This window comes from Eulemur rufifrons, chromosome 23, assembly GCF_041146395.1.
Source record: "Eulemur rufifrons isolate Redbay chromosome 23, OSU_ERuf_1, whole genome shotgun sequence".
Taxonomy (NCBI): domain Eukaryota; kingdom Metazoa; phylum Chordata; class Mammalia; order Primates; family Lemuridae; genus Eulemur; species Eulemur rufifrons.
In genome coordinates, this window is record NC_091005.1 from 30,320,342 (window position 1) to 30,336,248 (window position 15,907).

General features: G+C 43.8%; 1 protein-coding gene across 2 annotated transcripts in view; it reads right to left on the reverse strand.

The window, feature by feature from the left end:
• Positions 1-3,327: 3,327 nt before the first annotated feature.
• LONP2 (lon peptidase 2, peroxisomal) overlaps positions 3,328-15,907 on the reverse strand; it is a 105,209-nt gene continuing 92,629 nt past the window's right edge. For both annotated transcript variants that reach the window (XM_069456584.1, XM_069456583.1), the window contains 3 exons: positions 7,513-7,720; positions 6,927-7,117; positions 3,328-3,730 (listed from right to left, as the gene is read on the reverse strand). In XM_069456584.1, coding sequence (XP_069312685.1) covers positions 3,509-3,730; positions 6,927-7,117; positions 7,513-7,720 — 621 coding nt within the window. In that variant the 3' untranslated portion in view covers positions 3,328-3,508. The remainder of the gene's footprint in view (positions 3,731-6,926; positions 7,118-7,512; positions 7,721-15,907) is intronic.

Consider the following 15,907-nt stretch of genomic DNA (forward strand, 5'->3'; position numbering starts at 1 on the left):
AAACTTTATAGTTTTAACACTTTAAGAGTGTTAAAAACTATTTTTTTTTTTTTTTTTTTGAGACAGAGTCTCACTCTGTTGCCCAGGCTAGAGTGAGTGCCGTGGCGTCAGCCTAGCTCACAGCAACCTCAAACTCCTGAGCTCAAGGGATCCTCCTGTCTCAGCCTCCCGAGTAGCTGGGACTACAGGCATGCACCACCATGCCCGGCTAATTTTTTCTATATATATTTTTAGCTGTCTATATAATTTCTTTCTATTTTTAGTAGAGATGGGGTCTCGCTCTTGCTCAGGCTGGTCTCGAACTCCTGAGCTAAAACGATCCGCCCACCTCGGCCTCCCAGAGTGCTAGGATTACAGGCGTGAGCCACCGCGCCCGGCCAAGAGTGTTAAAAACTCTTAATAAAAAAAGCACGGATCCCAAGGTCTCACCCCTAGGCCTACTGAATTAGAATGTGAGTTAATCAGCATTTTTAGTAAAAAAAAAAAAAATCCAGCTGATTGTGATACAAGGGATCTTTGGTTAACATTTTAAAAAACAATGCTAGAAAAAGATGCTCAGCATCACTACTTGTTAGGGAAGTTCAAATCAAAATACTATGGGACACCCATTTTGAGGGCCATTATCAAAAAAACAACATAGGTGTTGGCAAGGATGTGGAGAAATGGGAACGTTTGTGCTCTGCTGGTGGGAATGTTAAATGGTGCAGCTGCAGTGGAAAACACCTCAAAAAGTTAAACAGAATTACGTTGTCTTAGTTGTTTGTGCTGCTATAACAAAATACCTGAGACTGGGTAATTTAAAAAGAATAGAAATTCCTCAACAGTTCTGGAGTCTGAAGGCCAAGGTCAAGGTGCTGGCAGATTCAGTGTCTACTGAGGGCCCAGGCTCTGCTTCTCAGGTGGCACCTTGTTGCTTTGTCCTTGTATGATGGAAGAGCACAAAGGAGCTGGCTGGTTCCTTGGGCACTAAATCAGTTCATGAGGGTGGCGCTCTCATGGCCTAATCTCACCTCCTAAAGGACCCTACCTCTTAGTATCACATTGCTGATTAAGTTGAACACATGAATTTTGGGGGATATTCAGACCACAGCATATATGATCTAGCAATTTCACTTCTGGGTATGTGCCCAAAAGAAGTGAAAGGGATCTGAAGAGTTATTTGTACACCCATCTCTATGGCAACGTTATTCATAATGCCCAAGGGGTGGGAACAACTAACAGATGAATGAATGAACAAAATGTGGCGTATGTATGCAGTGGAATATTTTTTGGCCATAAATTCTGACACATGCTACAACATGGATAAACCCTGACAACTTGTGAGGCATGCCAGACGCAAACGGACAACTATTGTATGATTTCACGTACATGAAAGCAAATTCATAGACACAGAAACTAGAATAGTGGTTACCAGGGTCTGGGGCGAGGGTGGAATTGGGGAAGTTACTTTCCGATGGGTACAGAGTTTTACTTTGTGGTGATGATTTAAAAAAAAAAAAGGGGTGGGGTGTTCACACTGGCAACACTGAATGTAACTGATGCCCCTGAATTACACACTTAAATATGGTACATTTTATGTATATTTTGCCCGGTAAAAAAGGTGAAAAAAAGAAGAGTTCAGATGTCAACCAGCTTCTCCCTTCCCCTAAAAAAAAAAAAAAAAAAAGAAACCGAAACTTGCTGAAGAAATAAAGGTCACACTGTGAAATGTCCTACACGGTGAGACGTAGCCAGGATCTCAGGAGGCTCCTGGAAAAGCAAAGCCTGCTTAAAGCCAGAGGACACAGAAGACGCCCTAATGCCGCTTACAGACAAGCACAAGGCTGCACGTTCAAGACAGGAGAGGAAAAATACAGATAACCACGGGTTTGAAAAATGTTCTTTGCTGCGGCTGTTGAGCGTGGAACACGGCAGAGTAGCTCCCTCTGGTTGCTGAAAACGACTTAACAGGCATAGTTTAGTTCTTTCCCTTCCCTGTAAAATGACAGAGTAGAGATGATAATAATAGTGGATAAGAAAGTCAATTAAATGTTTTCAAATATCCTGATGTTCTTTCTCTGCAACTGTGCCATAACTGGTCCTAGGTCTGGACTTTTCCTCCCAGAACACACTCAGAGAAAGTTTATTAGCAGGTCTGAGGCACAGTATTCTGGGTAACATGCAGACCTCATTTTCACCGTGGAAATTCCAACATATCCTTACATATCTGTTGTTACATACGTTTTGTATCATAAGATTCTAAAGTCCCTTGCTGCCTGGAATAATAATTAGAAATTGCTTAATATTATTTATTATTTTAAATAAATAGTCCTGGTTAGGCCAGGACTGATGGGAAAAACATATTATTTTAGGTTGCATTCTAACTTAATCTTCACAGTAACAATTAGGTACTGTTATTTGCATTTCACAGATGAGGAAAACTAAGACAGGAAAAGTTCACACAGCTGGCAAGCAGAAGAGCCCGAATTCATGGTTACTAATAGCCTGGCTTGAGTCACAGAAGAAAACAGGCTTGGAAAGTCCACCGGATGTGGGAATTGGCACAGGCAAGCAAGAACTAGAAGGCAGGTATAGCAGGAGTCAGGATTCCAAGCTTAGGTACTGACCCAGGACAGATGGCTGCCTCCCTCTGGGAACCGGGCTTTTCTGAGCTGTGTGCTGGCACCGCCACTGCGGGACACAAATGACCAGTTCTGAGGGCTGTTTCCCTCAGCGTACGAAGGGACCTATATTGGGATGTGTAGCCTTACCATAGTTCGCTTAGCTCGAGCACTTTTATTTTCCGCAAGGACAAGCGGTTGGCTATGTATTCATCTTTGCCTAGTTCTCCTCCTAACTGAGTGGTTTCAGGATCCAATAAAGTCTACAGGAGACTCCCTTAAGGTGTAATGGTTGATACCATTACCAGGACTTCCGGCTGATTCTGAGAGTATTACATGATTCTGACCGTAAACACTGCTCCTGCGGGGCTTCAGGTGTGCCAGGATTACTTCCTTCTCTGCAGGTTTAAAGCCACGACCTCCTCTGTGCCACTTAAGAAAACATCCTCCGCTATCTAGGCTCCTGTGGTCCCTTCATGTTCTTGAACCTGGCTGTGCATCCGAAATACCTGCAAGGCTTCTTAAAACACAGAACTCTGCCCCCGTTCCCCCCTCCGGAGTCCGACTCAGGTGCTCTGCAGCGGGGCCGGCGGGCTTACGTTTCTGGAGCAAGTTCCAGGTAGTGCAGATGCTTCTGTTTTAGTGACTGCACTGAGAGCCACTGCTCTGCGTCTTTCCAGGAATAGTAAAGTTCCCACTAAAGACAAGAATTCAACTTTTATCAATTTTATTAAATTAATCTCATCTGTAATAAACAGTAGCCACTACCGGAATGAAGTTCATTACTGTTATGATTGTTTACAAAATAGGGACATTTTGCATACCCCTATTGGTGTGAATGAAATCAACCTTGTCAGTACCTTTTGGCACTTTTATAACTTAAAATTCTAAAAAGTTGAGATCTGGCCCTACAGTTTGCTATTTAAGAGACCAGGTCTGGTCTTGACGGTAAAGCCACCATCAAAAGCTGCATCGAGAACTTCATCCAGGCAGCTCGCTGTGACAAAGCTTAAGTCCTGTCGCACGTTGCCTGGGATTCCTTCCAGGTCCTTCTCATTTCTCCGAGGAATAATGATTTGCTTCAGTCCCGCTCTGTGTGCGGCCAGCACTTTGTCTTTGATTCCACCCACCTGAGGGAGAGAAGAAAGTCTTTAAGAGTAATGATCACCCTTAAGCTGTAAGGGACCCCAATCCACCTTTCTTTCACTGAATTTAACCACTGTTTTAAAACATCCATTTTCCATATAAGCTAGGAAAGCCACTAAAAAGATTACTAAGTAGTAACTTAAATTTTTTTGTTCTGATTAGTATTGTATTAAATCTTTTTTTTTTTTTTTTTTTTTGAGACGGAGTCTCGCTCTGTTGCCCAGGCTAGAGTGAGTGCCGTGGTGTCAGACTAGCTCACAGCAACCTCAAACTCCTGGGCTCAAGCGATCCTACTGCCTCAGCCTCCCGAGTAGCTGGGACTACAGGCATGCACCACCATGCCCGGCTAATTTTTTCTCTCTATTTTTAGTTGTCCAGATAATTTCTTTCTATCTTTTAGTAGAGATGGGGTCTTGCTCTTGCTCAGGCTGGTCTCCAACTCCTGAGCTCGAGCGATCCTCCCGCCTCGGACTCCCAGAGTGCTAAGATTACAGGCGTGAGCCACCGCACCCAGCCTGTATTAAATCCTTTTAAAGGGAGGGAATTCTACATTTTTCATAAGTGTGAGTACCTCTTTTGCCAGTGATTCCTTTTTTAAAATACTGTCAAGGTTAACATTTATATTCCATTCTGTAATCACAACACTCTTGTGTTAGGCTGATTCTGAGAGTATTACATTATTCTGACCGTACACACTGCTCCTGCGGAGCTTCAGCTGTGGGCCAGGATTACTTCCCTCTCTGCAGGTTTAAAGCCACGACCTCTGTGCCACTTAAGAAAACATAGCCTCTACTTTCCAGGCTCTTGTGGTGGTTTTGAAACATGTCCACAATGGTCCCTTCAAAAGGTGAATCTAATTCCCCTCCTCTTCAGTGTGGGCTAGGCTTTGTGAATTGATGATAAGAAACTGTGGGCTGGCGTAGTGGCGTAGTGCCGCATGCCTATAGTCCCAGCTACTTGGGAGGCTGAGGCAGGAGGATCGCTTGAGCCCAGGAGCAGGCGTTTGAATCTAGTCTGTGCAACAAAGTGAGACCCCCATCTCTTAAAAAAAAAAAAATGTAGGAGTGATGTTATATGACTTCCAAGGTTAAGTCATAAAAAAAGAGAGCTTCTACCAGGATCTCTCTTGAATCATTTGCCTGGAGGTAGCCGGTTACCATGTTTGGGATCACCCAAGCAGCTTGCAGAGGAGAAGCCCAAAAGTGAGGGGCTGGGGCTTCCTGCCACCAGCCAGGACCGATCTGCCAGTCACGTGAGTGACCCACCTTGGAAGCAGATCTTCCAGCCCCTTCAGAAGACTGCAGCCTGCCTTTTATCTGGATCGTAAGGATGAGAAGACCCTGGGCCAGAAGAACCCAGCTGAGCCTCTCCTGAATTCCTCATTCACAGAAACTTTGAGAACAAATATTCTAGTTTTGGGGTAACGTGTTCTGCAGCAGTAGATACGAATACAGCCCTCAAGTCACCCGCCTAGATATGTGATCCTCAGAGACGGCCCCCTTGGAGCCCTCCAGCCATTAGCTCCGACCCAGACCCGCCACTCTCCAGGCCTCCTGCACAGCTGTGGTCCCCCACCGCCATGCTCTCGAGGTCCTCTGCATGCGCCGAAGCACGTCGTGGGAGTGGGAGATACACTAACTGCTTGCGTGTAGCAGTGCTGATCTCAGCCTCACACCTGGCAGACAGGAAGGCCGTGATGCGAGACTGGATTTGGAACCATCTCCCCTCACGGTTTGCAGGTGCTGCACATCCCGTGTCCCTGAGGAGGAAGCTTTGTCCCAGTGGTCCCTTTCCATCTGAGGACACTGTAAATTCTAGGAAATGTTCCGTTATTTCTCTGACAATTTGTATATTCCATTTTCCTGTTTGCTAGAGCTCCTGTTAGATGTTGGATCTCTCGGGTTGTTTTTTCACTATAATTTTTTTCTGATAATTCTTTGACCAGTTTTAAAACCATACTTTTAAATCCAAAAGCCGTGTCCTATCCTCTGTTCTTGAATTATGCTTCCTCTAGCCTCGGCAGGTCTTTCTCTGAAATGCTACTGCTTTCCTTCCTGTCTCTGGTGAGATTTCTGTCGGGAAGACAGACTGGCTCTACCTCCAGTTCTGTTTCATGGGCCGGACACTCCTGTCTCCCCAGAAAATGTCTGAACTGTCAAGCTAATGACCCCACTCAGTTTTGGGTGTTAGAATTTATTCCCTTTAATAAGAGTTTATGGTCAATAAACCACCTCCTCATTCCCTTTTAGTAGCGTAGCTGGTGTAAGCCACTACTGTCTTCTTGAAATGCAAGAGTCCTGGGGAAGGGGGAGAAAAGTGATCAGCCATTCTTTTTAAGTATAGATCTACAAATATATCATCATAAATACAGTTTAGAATATGACCATATAACCTTCTCATTTAATGGCTGTATTAAATTAAAAAACTGGGGAAAAAGCATTTTTAGTGATCTAAATTAGCGATTCTATGATTTGCTTTCACTATTCATAAAATAAGGACTTTTTCAGAATAAAGAACATTCCTTTTATTTTTTTCTCATTTTGCTATGAACATGCCAACCTTTTGCCGTAGACTGGTACTGGTACCTAATAACTTAAAACCTAAATACTCTCTCAAGTTCTGTGTATTTTATCACAATGTTTTTATAAGCAGTTTAGGATATGGACTGGAACCTCAAGACCCCACATGTATGGAATTTTTTCAAAATTTAGCAATCAGATGTGGTTAATCGTTATGAGTTTCCATTCCACAATAGTTGTTTTTTCTATAAACCTATCAACTCTAGTAATGTAAGTTTTCTATAGGAGGATAGAAGGTCTCAAAGGAACTTCAAAAGTTAAGAATTGGGCTTAAAGCTTAAAAAGAGCTACTATCCCATTTTACATTTAACAATTTGTAGGTTATTAATAGAACAAGGTCTCAAATCTTCATGTGAACTGCTGATATTTCTGATGACCATACTGGTATTTTTTCCTTTAGCAAGTCTTAGAAAACATGGGCAAAATTATCAGTTTTTATTTGATCAAAATTTTAAAATATGCATTAGTTACAAGTATAAAAATTTAACATATATTTAAAACCAAGGTTTTCAAATAAAGAAGGTAAACCTTTCTTACTTTAAATTTAAAAATATTAATTTTTAAAAATTAAAAACCATATAAATCAGTTTTTCATACTTACTGGAAGAACAAGACCTCTCAGTGTAATTTCTCCAGTCATGGCTACATCTGAACGTACCAGCCGCCCACTAAAAAGTGAGGCGAGACAGGTTACTATGGTAACTCCAGCAGATGGTCCATCTTTCATGACAGCTCCAGCTGGGAAGTGCAGATGGATGTCTGTGTTGTCAAGAAGATCAAAACTTCCAAAAGCTTTAAAAAGGAAAAAAGGACGTTAACATAGGAAAATTGAACCTGTTTTCTTTTCCTCCTAAAAAGAAAATCAGACAAAAATGAATGTTTTGGGTAAATGAATCCTTCAAAATATTAATGGATGGTACAATTAGAGTGAGAGTCTGGAAGAAAAGTTTCATTCTATTTGAAGGATTAAAAACAAACCTTGTGAATTAGTTTCTAGTTCAGGCACTAGGCCAGATAGTACTAAAATGGGAACTAAAATTTCCACAGGGGTTCAAAAGCAAAGGTTTGTGCTTTACTGAATGGCGTAACTGATAATTTAGAGGTGGCAGAGTTGTGAGATGCCCCCTGGATTGTGATCCACGGGCTCCTCTTCCCTCGCAGCTGCGTCCAGCCGCGCGGGCACGCACCGTTGGTCAGCTGGTACTTCTTCGCATTGCTGCGTAGCCAGCTGATGGCCAGGTGGGCAGACTCCTTCATGATGGCCCCCAGCTGGCCAGTCAGAGTGAGCTGGCCTTCGCCATCCATCCGACTCGCCTCCACAAACATGATTTCTCCACCTAAGGGAGTCCAAGCCAAACCGATCGCCACTCCTGGCTGACTCAAACGCTGAGATACCTGGAAAGAGAAGAGAAAAATGATCGGAGTTAGGTCAACAGGTGCCGAAGTACTTTCAGGGGGACTCATCATCCTGCTCTGCAGGAGTCTGCTTTTTCCGTAAGAGACTTAAGCCGTTTACCTCAAAGTCATTACTACCTAACATGATTCCGAGTCACATTTACCGCTTACTGTCTGGCTTTCTGCCAGAAGAAATACCTACGCTTCTCTTTAGCATTTATCAGAAGCAATTTTACCTTAAAATACGTGTGAATAACTTTGATTTTTAAGAGCCAGATCTAGTTACATGTGCCCTAGTTTTCAAGGAATAAACCCAATAGTTTTATCTATTTAAGCATTTTTCTTAGGCTGCATATTATACATACTCCAGAACCTAACTTCATTTTAGGTAATCATGAATTTGTTTCAGAAAGTAGAAACTCTCGTTAGGACACATTTAGGAAGTGTGAGCTCCAGAGGCCAAGTGTGAAGAGATTTATCACAAAGCCTAGATTTTACTTCTCTGCCACTTACCTTTACTTTCTCTGTTATTGCTGCAGAGATTATAAAATACCACTAGCCTATCCACGGCCTGGCTGCCATTTTAAACCGAACCTGCTCATTACCTGAGATCCTGAGCCCAGAGGGTAATACATCCAAGTCATGAAAGCAAATAAAAAGTAACAGTTGAAAAACAATAATACTAACTTTCACTGTGCCCTTTGAATTTCCAAATTTCCCACCCTACAGGAGTTATTCATGTCAGAGGAACTGAGCAAAATGTGTCAACCGAGCACTAACCCAAACACGAGACTTTTCTACTGAGGGGCAACGTTCCCCCGAGGAGGAGTCTGTGGCGTTAGTTTCTGCCTGCAAGGCTGGGCTGCTAATGCTTATTCCCTTTCCAAGGGGCCTGGACAGTGAAAATCCTGATTTTAAAATTTATTCTAAAATCATGTGTGGCATCCATTGAAGCTACTGGGTGTTTATTTTCAGTAGTAAACATAATAGTCTATTTTAAAGCTTCAGAGATTCGGAGGCCAAACTCCAGCGTGGGCTGAGCCGCCGCGGCACACGCAGCACGGCTCACACTCCCCTCTGGCCTCGGCGCTCGCCTGCTGTGATGACTTCAGGGGAAAGACACGAAAGATCAATCAATATGCAAAAGATTAGGATTAATTAACAAAAATACAAACTATTCATAAAACTGTTTACAAAGTTTGTTTTTTCTAACATAAAATCAATTCTCTGTACCTGGACAACATCTAGTTTGAATGAAAATTTGCCAGGGATTCCTGTGGTTTTTTTGTTGTTATTGTTTGTTAGTTTTTGAGGTGGGGTCTTGCTATGCTGCCCACATCGATCTCAAACTCCCGGGCTCAAGTGATCCTCCTGCCTCAGCCTCCCCAGTAGCGGAGACTACAGACGCACGCCACCACACCTGGCTCTAATTCCTGTTTTTTGTCTTTTTTTTTAAAATTACATGATTCCTTTCTAAGGCTGGGTGAACTAATCCTAAAGAATTATCCTCAACATACTGAATCATGTTTAATTTAACATAAAAAGTCATTTGATATAATTTTGTTAGCTATACCATGAATAATCCCTTTCTTACATTTGAATCCTCAAAACTCATTGTCAAAATAATGCCAAAAGTATCCCAAAGAAGCAGTAGTAAGAGTCCTGTTGATTACCATGTTGCTTCAAGAAACCAAGCCAGTTTTCCAACAGTCCCCATCTGCGGGAGTCCTAGTGCTTCGGGTGGGAGTAACAGGTGAACGGTGGACTGGAAAGCGTGGGCGGGGCAGGTCAGTGCTTGTGGCCAAACCAAAGGCGTCCACGCTCACAGTTACCATTCTGACTTGACAGTAAGTGTTCTAGTGCGAACCTGAAGTTGGGACTAATGACAAGCCTGTGTAACGTCAACATACATGGGTGGGAGAACTGAAGTTACTATGAAACCTGGAATTTCTGTGATCAAGGCTAATAGTTATCTAGGAAGTAAAGAACTTTTAATTCTTAGACTTGGAGTCACACTCTTCCAGGGCATGTGCTCCGAAACTTTAACAATCAAAAGCACCCAGTTTCCATCTGTTTCTCCTTCAGAAAAGATGGAGTGTAAGCAAATACGAATTTAAAGGATACGATACATGCTGCTTTCTTGCTTTTGAATGCAGGCAGTTTTTCAGCCATCTTAACCCCTTTACACAGAACGATTTGTGTTTTATAGCAAATAAGTGACAACATGATTTCAAAACAATGTTTATCCACCAGGACTTTCCTGTCAGCGTCTGTTCCCATTACTGCTTTGTGGAATCATCAGCCACATCAGCCAAGACAGGCCCAGGAGTGAAGTTCAGAACGTGTTACTGTCGACGTGGCACGTGTGTGTCTCGAGTTCGTTTTTATTGTTCAGTTTCCCACTTGTCCTATTACTGTGCTTTCCTTATCTGTTAAATAAATATCTGTGCTTTCCTTATCTGTTAAATAAATCTCGTTCAAAGAAATGCTCAAATTCTTCTGCAATAATTCTATCAATAAGGTCAATATGCAGATTGAGGAAGTATTTCAAATATTTAAGGAAAAAACTAAGAAAAATAGAATGTGTCTTTTAATGTACGGGTTGCATTCCTAATACTTCATGGATATCAGTTTTTAATGAGCACTTACATATCGAATCATTGCCAGTTTCACATGTTCTTCCTTCTTGATCAACTAAAAATAGTAATATTTGATTGAAATAGTGAATATATGCAATTTTTCACGACTCTTCCAAGCCTAGACCAACATTAATAGATCCATCAGAGGGACCACGATTTTACATTCATTCAAAAGTCATTCACCAAGTATCCTGAGCCAGGTCATAGGGCACAATGGACACCTCCTGGAACTGACAGACTCCGTAAGGACATCAGACAAAGGAATAACTGTACTCCGGCGTGGGGAGCCACAACAAGGTATCTCCAAAGTGCTTTTATTAATATCTACAGGGAGCCCTGAAGAGGCAAAGGTCCCTCTCTAAGGAGAGGGTTCAAGTGTCACAGGAGAGGCTGGGTAGAGTCTTAACGAGAAGGGGCAGCCGGTGCCAAGAAATGGAGGTATGTAATTTTGTGGGCCTTGTTTCCAGGGACAAGCTTGGTGCAATGCTAAATGCAAAACCTGCGCTGTCAGACTGCTGTGGTCTGTGTGCGTTTGTTCTGTAGTGAGTTTCCACTGTCAGCTGGCTTCTTTGGTAGCTCATACAGCACTTTTGATGCTCCTGCCAGGGCTGTCACCCCAGAAGCTATCCATCTGGCAACCTCTTCATAAAGTCTTCGTACCGAGATCCTAAGCCTTGAGTTAATGCTATTTGAGTTTTCTAGCTGTGGACTGGTTTCAGTGGCACTCCGACAAGGGGTGGGCAGGCTCTGCTTCCCACCACTGTCATTTCTCAAAGCAGCACGGCCGTCGCCCCAGTCTGGCCTGGCGCTGGTGCTGCTGGGAACCAGCTGCTCTCCGATCCTGTCAGCGGGGCTTTCCCTGGCACGAGCGACCCCTGACGGGGCCCTGGGCCCGGCGGTGGGCGCAGCAGCGCGGAGACAGGCCGTGGCTCAGCATGCGTGAGTGGAGCGGGAGAGAGACATCACTTACTACCGTGATTCTCTGGGCCACTTAGTGTTTGTATTCCTCACTTCTACCAGCTCATTTTATTTGCTTGAAAGGCAAGCAGGATGATGGAATCTCCTGGAATTCACCTCTGAATGCACTCTATTCAGGATGCCTTTAAAAATCTGCACGTCTATCCTCTTCTTTCTTTTATTATTTTCTCAGGGCAGTAGCCTTTAGATAAGTCTTCTTATACACCACAGTCAGAAGCCAGTACTGAGGCTTTTATATAAGGTGGGCAATTACGTAGAAACATGCATGGAGTCAGGAATAGTCCAATGACAGAATCCTCTATCCATCTGGGTACACTGGTCCTTTGCTGTTTTGGGGGTGCCTCTGGTCCATTCTCCCTCCTAAAAGCAGCCTGACTCCTTTGGCGACCTACTGTTTTCATGCAGGCTTCAGGAGGCAGAAAACCCAGGATCTTGTCTTCCACTAGGGAGGATAGAAGCACAGCTGGAGAATGAGCTACTACCTACCCCCTACCTAGGAATAAGCCCACTTGCTTAGATGGTTCCTCCTAAGAGCTGGAGGAAGTGCTCTACGCCAAGCCTGTGTTGTGGTGGCGTAAGCAGCGTGACCCAAGTCCAGGCTGCCTGGGGACACCCGTGCCCCTCCTGTTCTTCCACACTCTGTCTCCAATAGTATAGGGAGACCTTTTATTTTACTTTTAAAAAGTGAGCTTAGCTGATGTTTTTTCTTTAGAAAATGTTGCTGTATTTGAGAAGGTGGCCTATAATACTGTTCCTAAATTTGAAATCTAGACTAAGTTCCTAGAGCCCATTTTTCAACCTGTTGAGAGACTTCCAAAGGGATCTAACTCATTAGCAAAAGTGTGCCTTCTCAGCTTTCTCTCTAACTGCCAGTCTGCTAAGTCAGTAACATTTTTGGGTACTGATATATTTTTGTAGACTTATATTCAATGAAAGTGAAGAACAATAAAGAGTGGTATAAGGTTAGTAAATATGGACACGAAATTAGGATTTAAAAAAACAAGGGTTTTTTTGGTGATTGGGGATAGGTCTATCTGTTTTTAGGGGAGTACGGTAGTTGCAGGAACAAGTATTTGTTCATTTTCTTAGTATGTACTGGGCATTATGTTGAGTGCTTTATATATAGTAACTCACCCCATACCCCACCCCCCGACTCTGTAATGGCACACATATAACCACCCCCACGTAGCAGAGGAAGACATGAAACTCAAGGAGCTTGGGCTTATCACCTGGTGATTAAGAGGCCTCCCTGCTACTTTCAGACCTTATTCTTCCTCCCTTCTAGTAAGCCCCTGTTCATGGCAGCTGGCTTTACCATCTCTCTCCTCACTATCTTCTACATTCAGAAAGACTCTTCTCCTTCCTTATCCCCCTAACTCCTGCTGTCATCCTGGGTGTCTACAGCGAGCACATGAAGCCCATCCAAAACTTGGCTTCTCAGTCCTTTCAACACCTCCTGAACTCAGTCAGAGACACTCTTCCAGGTCCTTATCACCAACAGACCTCCTGACCCTCTTTTTTTTTTTTTTTAAAGACAGGGTCCACTCTGTCACCCTGACTAGAGTGGAGTGGCATCATCATAGCTCACTGCAACCTCAAACTCCTGGGCTCAAGTGATCCTCCTGCCTCAGCCTCCCACATAGGACTACAGACCTATGCCACCGTGCCCAGCTGAGTTTTCTATTTTTGTAGAAATGGGGTCTCACTGTGTTCCCCAGACTGGTCTCCACCTCCTGGCTCAAGCAATCCTCCCACCTCGGCCTCCCAAAGCACTGGGATCACAGGCGTGAGCCACCGCACCTGGGCCCCGACCCTCATGTTCTTACCCTTCTGGCACCCTTGTACTCATGCCATAAACTCTAGCCATTTCTCATTACACACCAGCTCTGTGCTGGCTTCACGCCTCTCCTTGTTCAACTAACATACTGTTGCTCCATCATCATAATCTTCTCCTTGTAAATAACTCAGTATTCTTGTCCCTTTCTTCATAGTACCCTACAAAGGGGTATCCCTTCTCTTATCACAAGCCATTCTGGGCCCCATGACACCCCACTTTCCTGGAGACTTTGTTTCTGTTGTACCACCTCTTCCTCAGCAACATCAGTCGTGCCGTCTACTGGATTATTCTTATCGGCAGCTACTATCTGAAAACATTCTCCCTCTGTCGTCCGTATTCCCCTCTAGCTGCCTCATTTCTCTAAGTCATTCACAGCCAAACTTCTGAACGGTTGCCTACGTATGTTCTATTTCCTCGTCTCCCATTCTCTCTTCAGCATACTCCAAATCTGCCATCCCCACTCCCTGTGAAATCTCTTCCAAGGTCAGCCGCCTCTGTGCTTTCCAATTCAATACACATGTTCCTGACCTTATCTTCTATAATCCCGCCACAAACAGTAAACACATTTTTATGTTCTCTCCTTCTTGAAATATTCTCTTCTTTTGTTTTTACGGCAGCACAACATCTCTGTTTTCCTCTCCCCTGCTTGTTCCTTCTTACTCTCTTTTCTTTTTTCCCAGCTTTTCTCTTTTTTGTTGGCTCCTCGGGCCCTCTATGTGATCGCTGAACAATGGTGTTCTTCAGGGCCCGCTCCTAGCCCACCTGCCGTTTCCTATGGATACTTTCTTCTTAGATGATCTCAATATTTCTGGGGCTCCAAACATCCTCTATTTTCTGACAAGTCTCCGACTCACATCTGCGCCGTGGATCTCTTCTCAGAGCAGATCTGCAGTCCCAACGTCTCCACTCCGATGCCGCACAGGTATTTCAGAGCCAGCCTGTTAGAAAGAGCTGTTTTCTTTGCAACATCCCCTCCCCCCGCTCCCCCGTCTCCTCCATCTCAGCAGAGGGCACTACATACGGACCCTTCCTCAAATGTCATCCACCAGCACGTCGACCTCTCCCGTTGTCCCATCTGCCTCGAAAGTGGGTCTCAGATACAGCCAGAGCAGCTACTCCCTCAGTATCACCCTGCTGGTTTTCTTTATAGCATCAATCTCAATTTGTGGTATTTGTTTACTTGTCTATTTTTTCCCTGAAAGTAAGCTGCATGAAGGTAGAGATCACACCGTGCTTGTTTACTACTGTGTTGCCAGAAGCACGTCATAACCTTAATAAGTACTTACTAAACGAATGAAACTCTTTCTAGAATAAACGACAGACCTTAGACTTTTACCTTCATGGAGAATACAGGCATTTAAACAAAAAAAGGTATCTTACAACATCTTGGGAAGACCTCAACATGTCCTCCAGCATTCCCAGTGGGATCCCCCTGTTTGGATTCTCTGGCTAGGCCAGCACAAAGAAGGGGACAGACAAGACTGGCCGCTGTGAACCCCTTGCAGAGAACAGGGGACTTGCTCAGGTGTCCCTGCGCCCTGTTTCTCTACTGTAATAAACAGAGCACAAGCTTTGCAGTCAGTCAGGCCTGGAACCAATCTCAGTTCTGGCACAAGCTGTGTATTCTCTCAAGTTATTTAAACATTCTAAGCCTGCTTCCTCATCTGCTATTGGAAAGACACCATGACTGAGGATTAAATGATGCATCATTTGGAGAGGGCCTTCCCCAGCGCCTGACAAATGACAGACACAGACAGGGGAGTGGCCTAGAAGTGGAACCCAACCTCTCCCATTCCAAAACAGAGCACTACTCGGTAAGAATAAAAATGAAACCTGACGTAAAGCAGATGCCTTTTGAAAAAACTGCCATACGTCACTGCCACGATGTTTAGCAGGGAAAGGCAGGAATTTTCCAGGTCTGACAGGGTACTGTAGAAGAGTGGAAAGAACACTGTCCTTGGGAGTCAGCAGCTGAGTCAGGACACTCTGCTAATTGCACCTGATGCCAATTTGCACAATTCATTTCATCTCTCTAAGCTTTTCCCTGTGTTTAAAATGGAAGGCTCCTAGCACAGTGATGGCCCTCATGGACAATAAAGAAATGTTTCATAAATTTTGATTTTATAGATGCAAATGCTGAGGCAGATTGTGGTTAAGTAATTTGGGGCTGACATTTATCAGACCACTATAGTAGAGATAGAAACCTCAGGCCACAGAGTGAATTCTCTCTTTCAAGTGTGAAAAAGATGAACAAAATGTTCAAACTCTCAGAAACCAGGTCTTCTATTCTAAGACGCTATTTATAAAAGGCAACATGGCTACTGGAGACTTCCTTTCAGACTCACGTTGGTAAAAGTGTTCACATGTAACAGCTCCGATGCTCCGAGGAAAGTTAAATAAGTTTCCCCAGTGCTGACACAGAAAGCTGTTAAGCAGTGTCTATAAAATTTCTCACTTCTATCATTTTGGCTCTATCATTGCCAAGGCCCAGGAATGGGAGCAATGCTTCCAAGCCTAACATCAGCAGAAACAGCTGGGAGAGAAGGGCATATGCAACAGAAACATGCATCAATCTTGTTTTTATTTGTTGTTCTAGTTTAAATGCTCAAAGAACTGCTGGAATGTACTTTTCTGGATAGCCTAGAGCAAAACTCCATCAGCCAAGCAGGAGTCAGAACCTATTTACATCTTCACTCACGAAATTATTGGATTCTCTCAGAATGAGAAAGCAGG